Here is a 20,341-nt window from a genome sequence, read left to right as displayed (position 1 = left end):
CCATTCTTACGCACAAAGCTAAAGCTGGTGACCTCTTGGAGAGAAATAATTGTTTTTAAATTATCTCCAGAACAGAAGTGGCTGCCCTGGTTTATTCTCTGGTGTGGAACAACAGTCAATCTCATTTTTTTCCATCAAACTGTCACCTCAGAATCTTCTCTTGGCATAGTGAATTTGAAAATTAGCAACTTAGTTCTACTGCAGTTTCTCACATCATACTATCACATTTAAGGAAGACTATAGTTAATATAAAAATTTGGAGATTGCATATTGTAGGAACTAGTTTCAATACCTTGTTTCAGTATATAAAAGTACATATTGCTGCTTATGTTGGAGGAAACGAGCTTTAACAAGCGTGCTTTGCTTTTAAAATATATTTAGTCCCTCACTTTAACCCATGAGAAAATTCTGTCTCCTGAAATAGTGCACTTACACTGTGAAATGGGAGTAAAGTTGTCAGTTAGAGTACCTCTGCTGGGAAAGAGAAAGAGCGAGAACACGAGCCCTGAAAGATGACTGAAATGCTGTTTTTACATGAAGTTTCTAGGAAAAAACCTTCAGAAGGAGGTGCTTATATTAGCACCTTCAGTGCAGAGTTCTGTACTAGTTAAAGTGCTCTAAGCTTTAAGCTGAGCAATGCCCAATCGATACCTGTGATCGAGATGAGACACGGCTAATAATCTCCTCATTAAAAAGCCTACCAGAAAGTCTTACAGTCAAGTTTCTTCAATATTCAACAAGAAATCAGTGAGCATGAAATTCCAGACTAAGTTGGTCTAAATCTGGTTACAGACTTTCAAACTCAGGAACCGCAGTTTAGACCAAGGTTCACTTACTTTGTTTTGTTCATTTTAAACTTTCTGTTCTTTTAATTAAACAGACCATTTTACTCCTCCATTTGATCACCTTAGGTATGAGGTGACATAAGACATCTGTGTACTCTTTGCATATTTCTTCAAATTTCACGCAATTGACTTGTTCACACTGCCAATACAGATACCTAGACAGGAACCAACTTCCGTCTCTTTCTTGAAAAGCCACTAGTGGTAAAGGGATTATTTCGCCAGTGTCATTTGTTTGGTTCCTTCCCAAAGGTATGAACCCAGCACACACTACCTATGCTCCTGCCTCTTCTCTAAGGAAATTAGACGCTGATAGCTTAATAATGAATACCACAGAGGTGCCCATGAGATTGAGAACAGATACTGCTTTTTGCTCTCCTGTTAGAAATGGGGATCATTCATCAGTAACACTAAAATAATTTCAGTTTCATCTAGATTGTATGAATCCAGGAATATCAGCTTAAATTAAAGTAAATTCAAAGGGTGGTTCCATTCCATGCTATTCACACTCTATTCCATGCTGTCCACAATCAAACAAATCTATACAACATGAGTCCTTTTCTATACTTGAGCACTACATGTTGGAAGGAGAACTTTTTCCTTTGAGTGGTGCGTAGGCTAGTTCAGTCAAAAGCAATACCAGTCATTAATTATTTTCAGAAATGTGAAAGCAATTCCCATTCCTTACTTTAAGGGCAGAATCTTACAGTTTCAGTCAAGAACAGCAGCAAGAATCTCACAGTTAACATGCAAGTTTTGAAGATTCAGTAATATTTTGGTCTTAAAAGAAAACCAAACTGTCTGTTTAACCTGATGCTTCCAGAAAGTCGTTTGCAATTTTTCCAAAAGTTATAACGCAAACAAACAAAAACAGGTTTATTTGATAAAATTGAAGTACCAAGGTAAAAACAGACATAAATCTTCAGGTGAACCGAGCATGCAATACTAACTTTAGAAAACTAGTCTTTGTGCCTAGACCCTCTACTCATAGAACAGGTAGAGGAAAAAGGCCATACAGCACAGAGAAGCAATTCTTTAAAACAACAACAACAAAAAATCCACACACACACACACACACACACACACACACACACACACCCCGCTTTCCCCAAAGGAAAACAAGGTAAGACTATTTATATTGCTACTGCGATTAAGGTTGGATTTAGTTCTTTATCTCCAAAACGTATGTGGAGTCTCCTTCTCTGGAGATATTCAAGGCCCGCCTGGATGCAACCCTGTCTAACATGCTCTAAGTGACCCTGCTGAGCAGGGACATTGGGCTAGATGGTCTCCAGAGGTCCCTTCCAACCTTAGTGATTCTATGATTCTATGATCTTACCATAATTGAAGCTATTTCCTCAGGGTTGTCACCATCCAAATCAAATTTGAAAGTAACCATTTTCCGATTGTGTGTCTCTAGTTGGCATTCCACTACCCGATCACCTTTATTTGAAACCTTAAAAAAAATTAAAATGAAAACATGAGAATACAAAACTTGTGTTTTAAAGCTTATCAAGGCAAATCAAAAGTATTGCTCTAAGAACACCATAGTCTCATTTCCTAGCCTAATATCTGGTTGCAATGTACTGCACCATTCTTCTGAGCAACTACTGATCACTCAAGTCTTCAAGCTCCCCTTGTCTACACTTTTCTCTAGAACTCTAGATGATCTCTTGTTCCCTTCTAAATTTTACAGAAGCAAGATGCTAAGGAAGTTGCCCCAAAATTTCGTAAAAAAAAACGCAAGAGACATTGGTGAAGTTATCTAACTAAACTAGCTCACCCATTATTAATAAGACTAAGGCAAATAATCTGGAATTGTCTGTTGAATTACTAGTGGCTAAGTCAGCTAATTTTGCTATCTGTACTACTCTACAAAACTCTTAATAAGTGACTTTTGGAACACTGACTCCAGAAGCAGAAGAAACAGCTTATGTGCTCAGAGGAGGTGGTGCAGAACAACAGCATACAAAACAAGCCCACAGAAGGCACAATATTCTTCAAGAGGAAGCTGCTTCTGAAGCTCAAAACAGCATCACCAGTACCATGCTCCCATTAAAACAAAATATACTCACATTGAGAATTCTCAATTTTGGCCTAGCAGTCTTCTCATGGCGAGAGCGGCTGCGGACAGACCTCCGCATATGACGTTTGGTAGTCCTCCCTTCATGCCTTCCACTAGAAGCTGGAACATTCTCATTGCCATCGCTCATCCCTGAAGCAACATCAGAATGTGCACTAAAAATAAAAGCAACTTTAAGTTAGTATCCATGCCTTGCATGCCAGCAACAACAATACTATTTACCCTTCCCTTCTCCTTTTCAGGGTAGCAGTGGATGTCTATTAATGGCAGAGTATGGGAGAAGAATCCTTTCAACATACAGGGTTGCTCAAATAATAATTACAATAGTAATTATTTAGCTACCTATCTTTTGCAAGTTAAGTTGTGTAAGAATATCTTCTGAGCATTTTTTCAAGCTATTCATGGTTTGAACTTTGTGGTAGCAAACGTACAGAGAAAAACATCTCTGATGATTCATCTGACATACTAAATACAAAAGATTTTACACTAGATCACTATACCTGATCCTATACACTGTCCACTGCTATACTCCTATACTCTATTCACTGCTATAAAACAAAGCATTCTACAGCTCTTAAAAGCTTATTTTTCCTCTAGGAAGTTTATTTCTTCACAACCTCAAGAAGATCTCCACTGAAAGAAGATGCCTAGTGAAAAAGACCATCCAGGGAAAAATAATTTAACATGTCAAATTCAATAAAGTTAAAATAAAGTAATGTTTACCTATCCATAGAGGAAGCCAAAGGGGTAGACTGAGCAGGCTGTGTTGATGGTAGAGACTCTGAAGCAGCAGTCTGTGAGACTCCCTGAGTACCCTGTGATAGAAACATACATCAAGAACCCCCCAAAATCCTGTTCCTTTCTGAGTCACCAAATAGTCTTCAATGTTTCTTCCCAAGTTGGTTGTAAAGCTGAAAGCACGACCTCTCTAGAACTTTAAACAACTGGCATTTAGGCAGCTCAAATTAATAAAAGATTCTAGAGAAAAATGCAGTGAAGCAAATTATGATCCTGGGGAGGGGGAGGAGAAATCAGCCATCCTATCTACTACTTCGTGTCACTACAATTTGCCATGCAGTCAGAAGTCTTACTAACAGAATGTGCAAGAAGCAAGCCAATGCAGAATACAGACAATTCAAATCTCTCCCCAACAATAATAATGCTGCAGGGAACGGGCATAATGAGAGAGTCTCAAAGGCTATCGGTTGCAGTTTGTCTTTTATACAGAAAAGGATCTACAGTACTAGCAAGAAGTGAAGTGTTAACAGGTTTCTGCCTGTAGGAGGTACACTCACTTCCCAACAGAACAGCCAGTGACAACAAGGTCCCCACATTGGCATGACATTCTGCTGTAAGAAAAAGGTCATTTGAAATATTAACATCCATCTGAAGATAAGCAGGGAAGGGGTCAGTTCCCCACACATACGCTGTTGTGTAATTCAAACATCCTAAACATTTTGTTGTGCTATCTCCAACACATCACACTTACCTCCAAAGCTGCCTGCTGGGAGGAGGCAGACGAGGCCTGTTGTGCTAAACTCACTGTAGGTGGGGGCATTTGAACCTGTCCTCCTAGGCCACCCATGGGAACTAAAACATTCTGCTCCACATATGGCTGCACGACAGCAGCAAGGTAGCCTGACTGAGCTGTTACATCTGTGGGTAAGGGGGGGGACAACACAGCAGAAGGAATGCAAACAGAGGCCACAGCAGAGGAGGGTGCAACACTGGAGTCCCCTGAGTATTGTGGTGGCAGCCGAGATGGGAAGCCCTGTAACAGAAATGAGGCAGTCAAGTTAATGCATGTCAGTGCAAGGTAAGAAACCAAAAGTAACAGTGGAAAAGAAAGGTAGCAACTCCAGGGGCACCTTCCAACCACTTCCCTTCTGTAGTGTTCAAGCACTTTCACAGACCACCTTCCCAGAGAAGCAGAGCAGACTGTTCACATAGCCAGAGCTCAGCTTGTGAGTCACCATGCTTGAACCTGCAAACTCCCACTCAGAAGTTTCAAGTCTTTGGCAAAAGAATCTTTATCTCCCAACTCTCCCCTGTTGCCTGTTGATGTAACATGTTAAGATCTGAGACTTGAAATGAGTTTGAAGAATTTAAGTTGAATAGCCACTACACAGAACAATTGCTGCCAATTCTTAAGACTATTATTAAAAACCCTCCTTTTGTCTTTCTGTTCTCTGGTGATGAGCTGATGCAGGAACCAAGCAACATCCCTACACAGAACTTGTTTTACAACACTCTGCATAATCCCAGTGCAGACAGATCTACACCTGTATGATTTTATTTCTAAAGAAATAATCACATGCTGAGTTGCTATTTTTGTCCTATTCAGCTTATCATTTTTAACATAACTGCAGAAGGCAGCTGAAGCAGTCCTTGTCCATCAGTCTAACTTTTCATGACTAGCATCAGGTACTTACTTCATGTTCAAGATCCATGCAGTCTGGCTTATTTGCTACAAAATTCACACTTCCCTCCCTCCTTCCAGACCAAGAATGAAATACTGAGGTTGCCAAATATGCTGCCACATGCTCTTTCCAAAAGATGGCCCTCATTTTTAAAATCCTAATCAGATTGTTTCAGTTCTGTCTTTTTCCAGGTTGACAGATCTCTTGGGTATGTAACTTCCCTCCAACACACAGTGGTTGACCAAAGTCCTGCAGCAACATTTGTCACTTTAGACAGATTCCAATGCCAACTAAGAAAAAATTCAAAATAAGAGGGAGTCCAAGGACTTGGGTTTTTTAAGGCCCTTTACTACAAAATAGAACATATCTTTGTGGCTTAGTGGTTCTCCTATGAGGAGTGAGCTGGCCAGGGCAACATAGCTCAGATCTGATACCTTAGTGGAACAGGTGAAAATGCGGAGAAGAGCTCTGCTGGCTTTCAACAATACCTGGTAAAGAGCATCTCCAGCAGGAAGTGAAGTTTCAGCAGCTTGTCCAATGCTGGCTGGCAATCCCACGGACTGGACAGCTGGCTGCAGGAGTTGTGGGAGAACCTGGCTGGGCAGCTGAGCCACAGGCTGCATCAACGTGGGAAGCTGGCTAGGGACAACAGTTGATCCTACAGGGATAGCAGCTGCCGCAGCAGATGTTGCCAACGTGAGCAGTGGCTGATTCATGCCAGCTGCCATTGAATTGGGCAGCGACTGGAAACCCGGCTGAGCCACTGACACATGAGGAGCTGCTATGGGCAACTGAGAGACTGAGAACTGGGGAAGCATGGAAGTTGGCAAGGGCTGTCCCATGGGCAGAAAATGAGAGCCAACAGGGACTGCTGGGGCAACTGAAGGCTGAGGGAGAGAAGATGCTGCAACAGGTAATTGAGGCTCGCCTTGGATGATCGACACTGGTTGGGAAACAGGAAGCTGGGGAGGTAAAGAAAATAGAGATAGATTTTTGTTTTTTAAGAAGCAGGGTTGCAGAAAGCAGAATTTTTATGCATTAGTCAAAGAAAGAATTATTCAAGTTATAGCACTTAGTTAAAGTAGGTAGGGAGCACAGTTGGCAGAGTGGCTGGGAAGTTGGCTGGAGTTCCAAAAGGTCTTCACATTGCAGTACTCCCCCTGAAGAACCCAACCCGCTCTTGAAACAAACGCCCACAGAGGATGAAAGAGCAATGTCTGAACACCCTGAAGCACTGACTGACACATAAACAGAACCCAGATCCCCTCAACGCTGTCCCCAGCACCAAGCCTATCATCTTACGGGGAAGAAGTGCAAATCTCTCAACAAGTCTGTCCACTTTGGGTATGTGGACTAAAGTAATAGAGAATGAAAAGCCACTGTGCCAGCATTCAGAGAATGGCAGGGGATATATCAACTGAAGCTAGCAAACGAAGCAATTGGAGAGGCAGTTTAGACGAACAAGCAACAAAACAATAATTAAAACAACAAACAAAATCAAGGCTCACATGTTCAAGATAGAGATATGAGCCAAAACGAAGTTATACTCAGTAACAGAAGCTTCTTGATCAGGGAGTAAAGGAGAAGAGCTGAGTAAGAAAGATGACAGAATGGAGAAGGCAGTCCTTACAGCTCACTACGTAAGTGAACATGTTTTACACACATAATGGTGCAGAAGATGTACATTCTATGGGAAGCAGAAAAATGACAAGATCCTGAAAATTCATTCATAGTACTCTTCACTGATACTCAATGTTTTTGATTATTTAATGATCTTTGTGCATGGAAATGCTACTCCTCCCTCAAGTTAAATCATTCACAACTGCCACATGTCAAAGAAAGGGTTTCCAATACATATCAGTTTCCAACAAAATTGGCAGTGTAGTACACTAAGAATACTATCTGGATGAATGCTTTGGAACCATTAGAAAAGACGACAAAAGTGAAAATAGCAGCATGTTGGATTTTTCCAGCTGTCAAGAGGAAAAAAATATTTTGTTAGAAAATAATATTGTTTACCTGTGTCCCAGCTGGTGCCTGAGGCATTGGCATAATCTGTGAAGTCTGAGTTTGAGAGACTGTTTGTGTGGGAGTGGCACCAGCAGAAACTGATGGCTGCTGCAGCTGGTATTGTCCAGTCTGTTGGGAAGAGGCTGGCTGCTGCACATTCTGTAGCAGGGAAAGAGGCAAAAGCTTTTTTTCCCCCCCTCCTCCCAAATACAAAGTTTTTCAAACATAATACAACTCAAAAAAAAAAAAAAAAAAAAAAAAAAAAAAAAAAAGAAGCACCAAATCTTGCTTTCAGAATTGAAATAAGAACTGTGTTGCAAAAACACAAATTCTACAATGGTAGAAAAAGTAATTAAGGATGTTGAAGTAGTTCAAGTCAAAAGCAATTATCAGAATGAAGTCTGCCTGTCTAGACAGTAATTTGCAAATCCGGATGTACCTCTCCTTCAAAGGGACCTCTGCTGCAGACTCACGCAGGAGTCAGGGGAAAAGGACATATGAGAACAAGCATGAACACAACTGTAATAAAATAAACATCAAAAACCTTAATGAATTTAGTCTCATAGGATGTTACTTTTAGTGGAAACCAAAGGATTCCTTTTCTGATGTCCAAAACTATTGGGCTGAAGAGAGGACTAGGGAAGGGGAACGTTCTTGAAAAAAAATCAAAATTCTGTACAGAAAGTATTTTAGCCCTGGGTTTAAGACTATGATCTTACCTGCTGAGTGTGTTGGGTAGGCTGAGATGGCACTGATACACTGCTTGAGGTTGACTGGCCTTGCACTGGTGTCTAGAGGAAAAAAATGAAAAGAATTAGCTTAAATGAATCTGTAGTTTCCACAGCTGGCAGTTAAAACCGTTTCTGCCTGGAACAATTTGGCCGAAGGCGGCTGTCCTTTTGGACAAGCAGTCCTTTTGGCCAAATTCCACTACAAAATCCAGAGCAAAGCAGAGCAATCTGGAAAAGTACTGAACTCAGTTTCAAGTCTTCCAAAACAACCAGTTCTTTGTAACCCAAACACCCCTCAACATTAGACAGATCAGCCTACCAGCTTCTTCCTCCAGTGATGATGCTTTAAGATCGAGATACCTTCGTATGATAACCAGAAATAGAGGCATTAGATTTTACCTTTACATCTGTTCTGAACACATTTAGGTGGGAATAGAAGTAGGCTAAGAAGGAAATGAAATTGTATCTGTAAAGAATCAAAGAGATACAGAATTCTAGACCAGTAACGAAACACTCAGTGCATGTACGTATCATGGGCAACATTTGAGAGGCACGTCAAAAACCCAGGCTAAAGGTCATTTCCGGACTCGCTACCACTGGAAGCCCAACAAAAACAGATATTGAAGAGGTTTGGGGACTCAGGCCAAGCTAAGATAGAATTTTAAATGAGCAACGAAAAAAATGGGTGAATGGCATTACAAATGAATGCAGAAGATGTAGAGAAAAGGGAATGGTGATTAGACCTCCAGAGTTTCAGTATTATTTTTGCAAGTATTACATTATTATATAAAAATCAGGTAACACAGAAAAAGACCTGAGCTTGCACCACTTCGGTGAACTGCCTTTATAAGAAACATACCTGTTGCGTGTATATTAGGAATTTACTAAAAATCCTTGAAGCTATGATTATTCAGTTTGCAGAAGTTCATTAGCAAAGAGTTCATTAAAATGACTTTTTTGATTATTATAACAACTTTAGGGAAAGTAGAATGACATGAAAAGAAATTTTTTTTGTCTTTTATTTTAGAAGCTTTTTGAGGCTCCTACTGCTAGGAGGATTAAAATGAGGGTAGAATTAAAACACGTTCTATAGCCCATTGCTGTAATATCTATAATATTCACACTAACTCTGTTTACGCCTCTACATCCTGCTCCTGAATGAATTAGAGAAGAGCTCCCAAAATATACAGCCTATAAAATCATCACCCTTTATTATATTTTCTAGACTTGTTTTGCATCCACCATAGGTCACCTAAAGTTTGTTAACAAAGGCTGTTTATGGAGACATAATCTTCAAGTAATTTTCAAGTCTCCTGCACAGCACCTTCATTCCACAAGTTCTCCTAAAGCACAGAAATTAATACCTATTAGATTAGTGATTAAAGCTTTGTTTGACAACCACTGCCTGGTCCTCTGCTCACATACTGGAGATGAAATAAAACACCTTTATTATGCCACAGAGAAAGCTCCAAATTCTTAGTTCTTGATCTTACCAAAAAAAAAAAAAAAATTTTTAAAAAGCAAAAGTTCTCCTCTATTTCCTTTAAACAAATCACAACTTGCTAATACTCCAATAACTAAAATAGTCAAAGAACCCTTAATTTCAAGAACAAAAGAAGCAAGTAAGAAAAATGCACTTAAACCCTCTTTTCACACAAAAGAAATAAAACACCTTGTGAGAAAGTTTTAGAATACAACTGCGGACACAAAGTATACACGTACACCTCACACATCCACCATGAACACGTACGTTACTGAAGGATATTACACTGAAAACTGCAAGTGAAAATATCATATATGGTCATAAAATATATACTTCCAGCTAAGTTTCAGGCTGCAAATTTTGCTTTATAAAAGGACATCATATTCTTAGCTTATAAGGAGGTAATACCTATCAACAACCACCATTTGTGCCACTAGTTTACTACTCAGCTTGTTTAGTTTCTTTGATGATCCCTCAAGTACATTTCCAAATCAGTGAATGCATACATACATCCCCCCCCATTCCTCTTTATCCCTGCTTCCTTTCCCCCAGTGTTTTCTAAAAAAACATTATTCATATCAACATTCAACTTCAAGTAACACATTCTCATTAAATGGCTACAGAGCAAGAAAAAAACCCTACAAAATAAGTTCTATCACTACTGATTCAAACAAGGTGGAAGATGCATTTCACTAAACCCACTGTTAAAAGGCCAATTTTGTATTAGAGCTACCTGTTTCCAAAATGATAGCTAGCCCAAGGAGAAACACTGACCATTTGTTCCCCTCAACATAAAAGCTCTACCAACATTTCACTTGAGGCTGAAAACAGAGCAAGCAGTTGCTGCTGCTTCATTATTTAGTTACAGCCTTTTAAGTTAAAGATGTCCTACAATACTATTGACTTGGACACTCCCATGAATGCAAAGATTTAGAACCACACGGAGCGAGTATATGAGCAAGCTTTCCCTGCAAGTGCAAAGTGTGACTTATAAAAAGCAGAGAAAATCTGGAAGGGTTTGCTCCTATAACCTGAGGATAGAGTGCAGGAGGTCCTGATGAAAGCGAGGTGGACAAGGCCTGCTGACTCGAGGCTCCCTGTGGGAAGCAGATGAAGAGCTGGGACTCCTGCAATACCCTCTGAGGCAGTTGAACAACGGGCAATGAGAAGTCTGAACCAAAAGCAGATGACGACCCCCCTGTAGGAGGAGGAGACTGGAAATCGCCAGTGTCAGAGGAAGTCAGCTGTGAGGAATCACTGGAGTATTCTGGGCTTCCTTCCGGCCAGCTCTGCCTGGTAGAAGCCCCTCTGGGACCTGCTAACTCAGAACCAAGATAGTTACACTGCTCCTCGGTCACAGGCTGAAGCCGACCATGCAACCCTATGCCTTGAGCAGTTTCCTCTTGACTTGTCTCCGCAGAGCATCGGCGACTTCTGTAGACCCGCGGGGGTAAAACGCCCCCTTCTGCTGGAGCAGAGCTTGGCGTGTGCACATGGAACTCAAAGACACAGCTGGTTCTGCCATCCCCGCTGTGCGAGAGCACAGCTGGCGCTGAGTGTGGCACAAACACCTGGTGGAATGTCATCTGAGCAGGCTCTGCACTCAGAGGAGCTGAAACACTAGCCAATGGAGAAAGAGGACTCATCCCAGAATCCAGTCTCAGGTTCTGGACATGTCTTGCCAGGTACGTTTGCCCAGATTGATAGTCGAACACAGAGCTTTGTGGAGGACCACCTTGCACGTGCTTCGACTCAGAGACCGGCTTCAAATGTTGTTCAGTTGCAGGAGAGTTATAAGCTACTTGGTCATACTGCTCCTGTGACGGATAGTGCATGCCCACCAAATACACAGCTTCTGGATGCATTCGGTAGTGAGCATCTTCTGGAGGTGTTGGTCCAGATCTACAGTCACTGTGTACAGGAGCTGGCTCAAATACAGGATTGACTTGCACATGCAGTGGCTCTCCAGTGACTCTGTGAGCTGTTGTGCCCAGCATAACCAATGCCTCTGGTGTCCAGTTGGTGGGACTACCACCAGGTGGAACTAAACTCTGGCCAGTCTTCAGCACTGGCTGGAAGTGGCAAGTTTGGGCTTCCAAAAATGAAGTGCTCTTGCGCCGCTGAGCAACTGCCACCTTCGGCGGGCAGACAGGTGGTGGTGAGAAAGACACCGGCCGTTCATGAACGGTTGGGAAAAATATCTGTGAATCTGGGAACGTTGGTGTTCCCCCACGCGGATGCTGAGGCTGTATTGACATGAACAAGACAAGCAATTCATACATTAAAAGTGAAAGCACATTAACATGCACAGTTCACTAGGCAGTTCTGTGAAGTAACTTTATAGAATGGCTACTCAATTCATCGTCAAAAACATACAGTAGTTAGGAAATTTAGATGTGTTCTAAATATCCATTAAATACATCCATGGCAGGCACAGCTACAAATGGAAATATTTGCTGGTGTTATAGCTGCTTTTCCAGTCCAACCCCAATTAAAGTGAAACCGGTTTTGCTCCTGACAATGAAATGGGATATATTGCCACGGGCTATCCATTACGATCAGTGCTTGTAGTCCAAGAATTCAGAACTTGCTAGCAGCAATAATGCAGAGTCTCTATTTTGCATTTACAAGGCAAGAACAACATGAAATCTTAACATTAATCTAATGTAAAAAATACAGTGCTATCGTCCTGTCAGGAGCCTGTGTACCGTATGATATCAAGAGAGCTACAAGAGACCTTTTATGAGACAAGGCTGAACAATTTCAGCTTACAATAAAGCAACAAAAACACACCTAAAGAATCATACCTTTTGATAATTTTGGCCAATTTTGACCATTGCTTTTCACACAGGAAGTTAGCACTAACTGAAACAAAATATTGTTCTAACTTTTGCCTTGATGGTAAAACACTCACAGGATTATTAATAGTCCTTAGCCAGTTCCACTCCATCTGATGTACTACTTCAGATTAAGTTTACTTTTGTTAAGAGCTGTAAGAAAGTTTCACTGAAGAGATCTGCATAAGAATACTACACAAATTCTGTAATTGCTCTCTCTTTTTAAAAAAATCTCTGCCTACAGTATGCTGAGATATACTATAGTAGGCTGAGAGAATATATTATGGACACAAAACAAAAATTGTAGAAGACTGCAGCAAGTGTACTATCAAGACAGGTGCCATTTACAACTTTTTCAAGTTGCTGTTTCCATTATATTGTTCTGTTTCTCTCCCACCCCTTTCCAGAAAAGCAGCAGCAAATTTCCATATTGAACACCACTAACAAAATGGTCCTACAAGACGATGAACTTTTCTTGTGTTCTGAAAAGTGGCTTTGTGTACTTCAAAAATTTCTCAGTTTATCTCATATAAATTGAAGAACAAAACCAATTACTGAAAAGGACCACCTTGTGTCCTTCCTTTAGCCATCCTGTACCTCACCTGCAAGTAGTTATACAAGAAATAAGAGCAACATGAAATTATGGCCTCCTCACATGAAGCTGAAGTAGTATTTCCTATTAAAACTTTCAGAAAACCCCTCATAAGTATTCAAATTACAAATTTTTAGTACCACAACCATAGCTAACCAAAGCTTTTAGAGTAATCAGCTGTAGCAACTAAGCTTTAAAAGCTGTTTGTTTTGTGTCTAATTGGCATTCAGTTCTTGCTCAGAAGTTGGAGAATAAAGAAATGATAAGAACTAGTCTTCCCTTTAATGTTCTGTGGTACAGCTGAACAATTTATGTTTATACTAGCCTAAAATGCTAGACCAAACATTACCAAATAGTGGTTGACCCATTTAAATGCACTGCTTCTCAAAAAAGATCAAGGTTCTAGCAGCTTAGTATACAGAACAACAAATCAACTTTTTATTTTGTCATTTTAAAAATGCCCAAAGCCGAGGATGTATTTAATGATAACTTATCTTACTGTGCCAGGAGGCAAATGGTAACACATACAGGACTGACAGAGAGGGAGGGCAGGCTGGAGCGTCGGTGCTTGCGTGGAGAGGCAGAGTGCATGGGCAGGACACTTTCCAGGGCTTTAGAAAGCTTTTCTGCAAAGGTTTCTTCAGGGACAGTCCGAAGGTAGAAAGGAGAAAGAGGTGCAGACAGCGCTGGTGGTGGGGTGGAAGGAGCACTGAGAGGGATGCAGGACATAGAGGGAAGAGCAGGAAGGTGGGGGACACAAACTGACATGCTACGACCACGTTGAGGCTAAGGAGGAAAACAAAAGTTAAGAATTGAACACTTCAAAAAAGAAAAAACCAAAACCAAAACCAGCAAAACTGTAATGATAGAAAAGAAATGCAGACACACAATGATAGGCCCAGTACTAACTACTATGTGTGCAAGAAGATATGAGAATGCTGAATGAATGCCAACATATACAGGGAACAAGATATATGCACCTTTGCGGACTCAAGTTTGTTTCAGATTACTGAGCAATGAGGAAGGTTTCCTAGGGCCCTTATAGGAAGCATACTGAGGGCACAACAGACAGGACAGAATATCTGCTCTGGTGCTACTGATTTGACATTTGCAGCATTTAGTAGTTTGATAAATGAAAAAAAAAAAAAAACAAAACTCTAAACACTTACTGACCAAGCTTTCAAACATCCCTTCTTGCTTGGTAAGTGGATGCATGTTTATACATATTGCCTCACCAGTCTCTCTGCTTGGGGCCTTCTTGAGTTAACTGGACTAACTAGATACAGCTGGTTCTTTATTCATCTAAAGCATTAACATAAAAATTTAAACATTACAGATTCCACAACATAAGCTGTGGAAAAAAAGTTGCTTCAATATTTGGAAAATCAGTCTTTCAGAAAAGCATTTTCCAGATGCTGGGCCAATAAAAGCACCAAGATTTTGTAATCTTGCCACAACCCAGAAAACAGTAGGTCAAAATCCAACCAAACTGGAAGAATCTGAATTACTTTTAAAAACAAAGTAAATGGAAAGATGAAGTTTTATGGAGGCAGTCTTCAACTATAATATTTCCTTTTCTAACGTAGAAGTTTCCTGCAGATACTTATTTCTGCACAATTTCTTAACAAAATAGAAATCCAATACAAAACTCCAGGAAAAGAACTCAGAAGTCTAGTGGAAATGAGTGATTTTTAAGACTTCTGGTAAATCTCGCTAAACTGCTCAAAATATTGGGAGACAGAGACAAAAAGAGAACTCAAAAGGTTAAATATGTTACCCTTCATCTTCACCCTGTCCCAAGGCAAGCCTAGTTATACATGTCATTCTTGACTAATTTGTCTAGCCTGTTTAGAGACATCTCCAGAAATGGAGAGTGCAGTGCTTAACTATTGTTGATTAGGGGACGGGAAAAAAAAAAAAAAAAAAAAACAAAACCAAAAAAAACACTTTCCCAAACAATAGGTTTTTGCTGGTATTTCTTGTCCTCTCTGACAAAGATGTGGAGAGGCCAGCGGCCTTTACAAACTTAAAGCTTTCTCTCTCCTTATCTTCAATAGACTCAACTTAATTCTTTCAGTCTTCTCACATAAACCATGTATTTTCTAGATTTCTGATGATTTTTAATCACTCTCCTCCGAATTCTCGCCCATTCACCCTGATTTTCCCTCAAGCAGAGGGCCAAGAATAGACTTACCAATGGCCAGGAAGAGTAGAATTACTTCACATAGCATGTTTGCCTTTTTCACAACAGCCTGTTTTTGACCATGTCCAGCTTGTGGTCCAGTGTAATCCCTGACCTTTTCGGGCAGAACTGCTGCCTAATCAAGTTGTTTATCCTGTACTCATGTAGCTGTTTAAGCATGAACCTTGTATTTGTCCTTATTGAACTGCGTTCTATTTCTCTTTAAGGTCATTTCTCCAGATGTCAAAACCATTTTGACTTGTCATCCTGTCTTCCCAACAAAACTGTTAGTAGTTCCTGTAGTGTTCTACTCCATTCTGTCAACCTTCTGGAACCGTTGTCATCATCATTGAACATGAGCACATTTTAGTAGTGTACTAAGCAGCTTGACTATGCATCTCTTATGTGCTTGTTCTCCCATCCTCTTTCAAAGATTACGGTCTTTCAACCTGGAAGCTAGCCATCCCAAGACAGTGAAATGGCTTCTGGTCTAAGATATGATATGCCCACACACCAAAATATGGTATACCCAATGCAAGAGCTTGTTTAGAGGGCTTAAAAACTCGTTTGATCAAAGAGTAGCAGTACCACAAAGCTTCAGGTTAAGTGCCTTTGGAAAGGATGGAGAGGCTTTGCTTGTGAGTGAAATCAGTACGTTTTTCAAAAAGCTAGTAACATCAATGATTCTGCAATAAAGTTCACAACTACAGGTACAAAAGAGAAAAAAGGAAAAAGCGAGGACCCTTAAGTCTTAGAAGTGTTGCTTCTTCTCCCAGTATGGTATTACTGTGTTATACAATAACCTGTCTGCCTCAGGTTTAGATTTGCTTAAAAAACAAGACAAGGGAACCACTAAAGACAATACAACAGTAGCAGAAGTACTCTGGATTTGGAGTAGATTTCTGTGTATTCTCAAACTAGGTTCTAAAACATACCAAGGAAAAAACATACCAAAAAAAAAGGGGGGGTGGGTAACACAAATGAACATACTAGGAAAGGTATTTGTGCCCAATGCAGACTTTCCAGGGAAAAGTAATATGCATGGCAACTGATGAGCAAATCAACACAAGCTAGAAATAAAAGTGGGTACAAGGACGTGGGGTCTTTTCAGTCCGGACTTCTCACATGCAGCATTCTATAACAGTTAAAAATCTTACCTGCAGAGTCTGCAATCAAAGCCTCACAGAACATATATAGCAGTTTCGTATTTGTATAGCAGCTCAAATTATTCTAATTCCTTCTTCAAATCAACCCAATGACTTGATCCTTGATAACTTCATATATTCACAAAGCAGCTCACAACATCTTTCTGAGATTAAATGCTCATTTTCATGCAAAAACCTTGTTCTCACAATGTTAACATCTGTCCAAAAAATCTACTAACTCATCAGTTTTGCCTCAATGCATGTTCCAGATCAAATATGCCTTATCTGTTTTTACTAGCCTTAGCCCCAGTGGAAAAACATCCTATTTACTGCTCCTGTGCAGAATTTGTATCGCATGCAAAACACAGAAGATTGACTGTCAGATCTTCCTCTCGCTTTTCCAGAGAAATACAAAATAAAATAATTCTATACATTTGTGATACTGTAATGTGGCTTACCACTGCAGGTGGCTGATATCCTCCGTGCTGCTGTGACTGCACTTGGCCAGCTGAAGCTGTGTATCCCTGGACTGCAGCTGTTGAAATTGACTGGTCATGCTGGGAACCATAGGACACAGTCTGTTGACTGCTCACACACGATTCGGTATAAACAGATGAACCCTGGCCACTGTCAACTGTACCATCAGCTGCAGATATTAAGGATAAAAATCCTCATTTCAAAACCTGCACTCTGGATTCACAATTTAAAGATCTTGCAATCAACCAAACTAGACTGTATTTGTGTCATGCTATGTTGACGTTAGCAGCCTTTTATTTCTTACAATATTTAAGCTAGTGCAAAAATATGAGAATTTTTTCTTCCTCAGTATAGTAATTCTTTACTAGCATGCCTTCCCTTAACCCATAGAAAATTATTAATTTCAGGAGGTTTTTGGAATGATACTTTAAAGCAAACTATCATTGCTATGAAAGGTTGAGGTGGGAATAAAAATTTAAATTCCATATTGTTATGGACCTCAGGTGATCTTTCAGATTTTTTTCCCCAGAAGTATAAAACAAGCCTGTTGTACTTGACTAGCAGATGTCTCTCATGCAGGTGTACCCCTTAGAACTTGAAATCTAAATTAACAGTAAAACAGATAGTAATGCGCCTTCTAACCTCATCACTCTAATGTGAAAGTTCTTATCATTATTCAAGTATTGATGACAAAATGGTGGGCTGGCAAAAGAGAAAGTTAAGAATGTTAATTTAGCTTGCTATATTTGGTCTGCAAAACAGGAAATGAAACAATTTTTCACAAATTGAATTATGAGCTGAACTGCTTTTGTCAATCTAATCTCCACCTGAAAAAAAAATTTAAGCAAACAAGTGTTTCTGGTGGCTCTAACTGCACTGGTGTAAGTACTGTCTACAGGGCTAGAATTTACTGTCCTGAACAGCATGGCAGTAAAAACTAGGACATTTGTTCACACTTCAGGGGCCTCAGGTAGTTTACTGTATTAACTTAAAAGGCAGGAAAATAATTTTTTTACTAAGACACTACATTGTCGATTGTGCCATGATCTGTCTTGGCTAAGGAACAGGAACACATCTTATTCTGCTATGCCTTCTAGTGGGCTAATGTTCTTCAGAAGTCAGCAACATCTTAAGATATTTATTATTACACCCAAGAGTTTAAGTCTCCCTAAGCAGCGATATAGTATGCGCATAAGAAAGACAGAAAATAAACCAACCGACACACTTACAAAGAACAGATATACTGGGTTGCTGGAACTGCAGTTGTTGGTGTTGATCAGCTTCTGGTTCTTCAGGTTCCACTTGTGTAGAAACTGAGGCTGAAGTAGTGGGGACAGAAGCAGTACCAGTGACAGACTGAGGATGCTTTGACCCTGCGTGGGAAGCACTTGATGGCTGCTGTTGCTCCAGCTGTTGCTTTTGACTACTTTCTTCCTGCAGCTTTTTCTCCTGTTCTTCTCGCACCAACTGACGCTGCTCTCGCTTTCGCTTAATCAAAGACACCCTGTCCTTGATAGCTTTCGCCATTGTCTTGTGATCCCCTTCACAGACATAGCCAGATTCCACCTGAAGGAGGATACATTCACAGAATTCACACTGTCAAACACAGCTACTGTTGTAGTGCTACAATAGAAGTTATCACTCTCTTGCACTAACTTCTCATCCCAAACTTCTGAAGAGGTTTTATTTCAAGACAGTAAGAAAACAGCAAATGCAGAGGCTGATAGACTTCATTCCAGTATCAGAGAATGACAGTACCTTCAATACTTTGTAAGACCACCACTTACCATTTCCTGTGCTACATCTTCCGGGACATCTCTCTCCAAGTCAAAAGAAAACTCTATTGCCTCATTATCTTTGTATTTGCCCTTAAGTTTTTTGATGTCTTCAATTCGCAGCCAGAGCTTAATAGCAATTTTTTCTCCATCATCTTCCTCTGCTAGTTCTACCCGTACTCCCGTCTCTTCTTGGAAGAAAGCATGATTCAAAAGATCCTTAATAGCATATCTGGCATATTGGGAAAGAGTATAGAAAGCACATACAGTTATTAGGTTTTGATAAATTATTAAGGAATATCCTTGCCAAATAATCCTCCAAATTTGTTTCTCTGCTTTTCATGCTTCTCCCATTAATCATTTCATTGTGTAAAGTTCGAATTTCTCTTTTAAAGTATGATAAGAGAAATTCACTACAACGATGCTACAGATACACAAAAAGCATGCACTGGTCAATACAATGGACGTGTCAAGAGATTTTAAGCAAATTGAACTGAATGGGCTCTGTATTAACTAAAATAATAAACAAAAAAAACTTTGAAGAAACAATCTGATTTTGCTGAAGATTAAGATCCAACACACAACCTTTACTCCCCAGATCAGTACACTAATCTGAACAGACTAAATCACATTTAGGATAGCATCTAAAAATCTCATCTAGTTATTTCAGCACTGTCTAAGCACTACATCTTTCCCTTTAGATTTTGTACTACTTTTGAATCACTTCATCTTGTATTCTGCTTAGTATAAGCTTTTTCCCGAACTTGCAATGCTACATTTCTTCCAACAGTGGGAACTGAGCTTGACAATAACAGGCTTCAGAAAAGTTTAAGTAGTAGAAAAGGTTAAATTGAGAATCAGTTTTCATTTCATGATTATTCACCTTTAAGTGCTAGCTAGGGGCACAGTTAGAAGTTCGAGGATTTAATGCTGCTCCAGAAGCGCTATTTTCAATTATGCTCCCACACAATAACACCCTCTAAAATTAAGATATCAGCTGACTAAGCTTGACTTGCAGCCATACTAGCTGTACGGATTTACGACCAGTATATGACAAGTGTAAAGGTTACCAGTTACCTAACTGATACAGCAAAAGACAATCTATGCTCACATATGCACCGTGTAACAGCAGTAGTCTAAAAGTTAGCTGCTATGGGGAGACTAAATGGCCAGGAGTGAGTGATGTGCACCCACAAAATTAGCTTATGGATAGAAAAAAATACAGAATTGTTTAAAATAATTGAGAAAGAGGACAGAAATTAAAAATATACAGCATCATCATCAAATGTAGGACAGAGTTAGCAGAAGAGTATGAATCAACATTCATGAACTGAGGGAAAAAAGAAAAAAAAAGGCTGTGGACAGAAGGCCAGAGAGGAGAGCAAGGGGTGCTGGAGAAAAGCAGAAGATTGAAGCATTTCTAAAAATAAACCTTCAGCAAGTCACAACTGTGGAAAAGCAGAAAATGAACTCAAAGTAGTCAGCAGTTACACTATTATCAAAAATCTGCAAGTTAAGCACTTCAAGCAGAAGTCACCCCACAGAAAATGCGAATAAATACGAACAGAAAAAAATTAGAACAAAGAATCCACAAAGTGATCAGCTATCAAATGCCAAGAGAATCAAACAGGTTGGGGGAAGGGAAGCGAGGAGGGAAGAACGTGAGAATGAGGAACCCAACAAGCAACCCAAATACCTGGCAACCTGGATGGATTGCCATCACTATTTTACTGACTAGCTCAAAGCTGTAGTTAGAACAGTGCA

The 20,341-nt window shown here is 40.0% G+C and overlaps 1 protein-coding gene across 1 annotated transcript in view; it reads right to left on the bottom strand.

The window, feature by feature from the left end:
* Window positions 1-20,341, bottom strand: part of WNK1 (WNK lysine deficient protein kinase 1) — a 108,366-nt gene that overhangs the window by 26,894 nt on the left and 61,131 nt on the right. Inside the window, 16 exon segments of the mRNA XM_062590504.1 lie at window positions 2,182-2,298; window positions 2,918-3,080; window positions 3,649-3,740; window positions 4,221-4,274; window positions 4,415-4,696; window positions 5,834-6,307; window positions 7,365-7,514; window positions 8,075-8,146; window positions 10,601-11,815; window positions 13,527-13,643; window positions 13,645-13,701; window positions 13,703-13,750; window positions 13,752-13,784; window positions 16,784-16,971; window positions 18,032-18,368; window positions 18,590-18,809. Of these exon segments, the coding sequence (XP_062446488.1) occupies window positions 2,182-2,298; window positions 2,918-3,080; window positions 3,649-3,740; window positions 4,221-4,274; window positions 4,415-4,696; window positions 5,834-6,307; window positions 7,365-7,514; window positions 8,075-8,146; window positions 10,601-11,815; window positions 13,527-13,643; window positions 13,645-13,701; window positions 13,703-13,750; window positions 13,752-13,784; window positions 16,784-16,971; window positions 18,032-18,368; window positions 18,590-18,809 (3,619 nt within the window).

This window comes from Rhea pennata, chromosome 1, assembly GCF_028389875.1.
Source record: "Rhea pennata isolate bPtePen1 chromosome 1, bPtePen1.pri, whole genome shotgun sequence".
Classification (NCBI taxonomy): Eukaryota; Metazoa; Chordata; class Aves; order Rheiformes; family Rheidae; genus Rhea; species Rhea pennata.
This window is presented reverse-complemented; position numbering and strand designations above follow the sequence as displayed.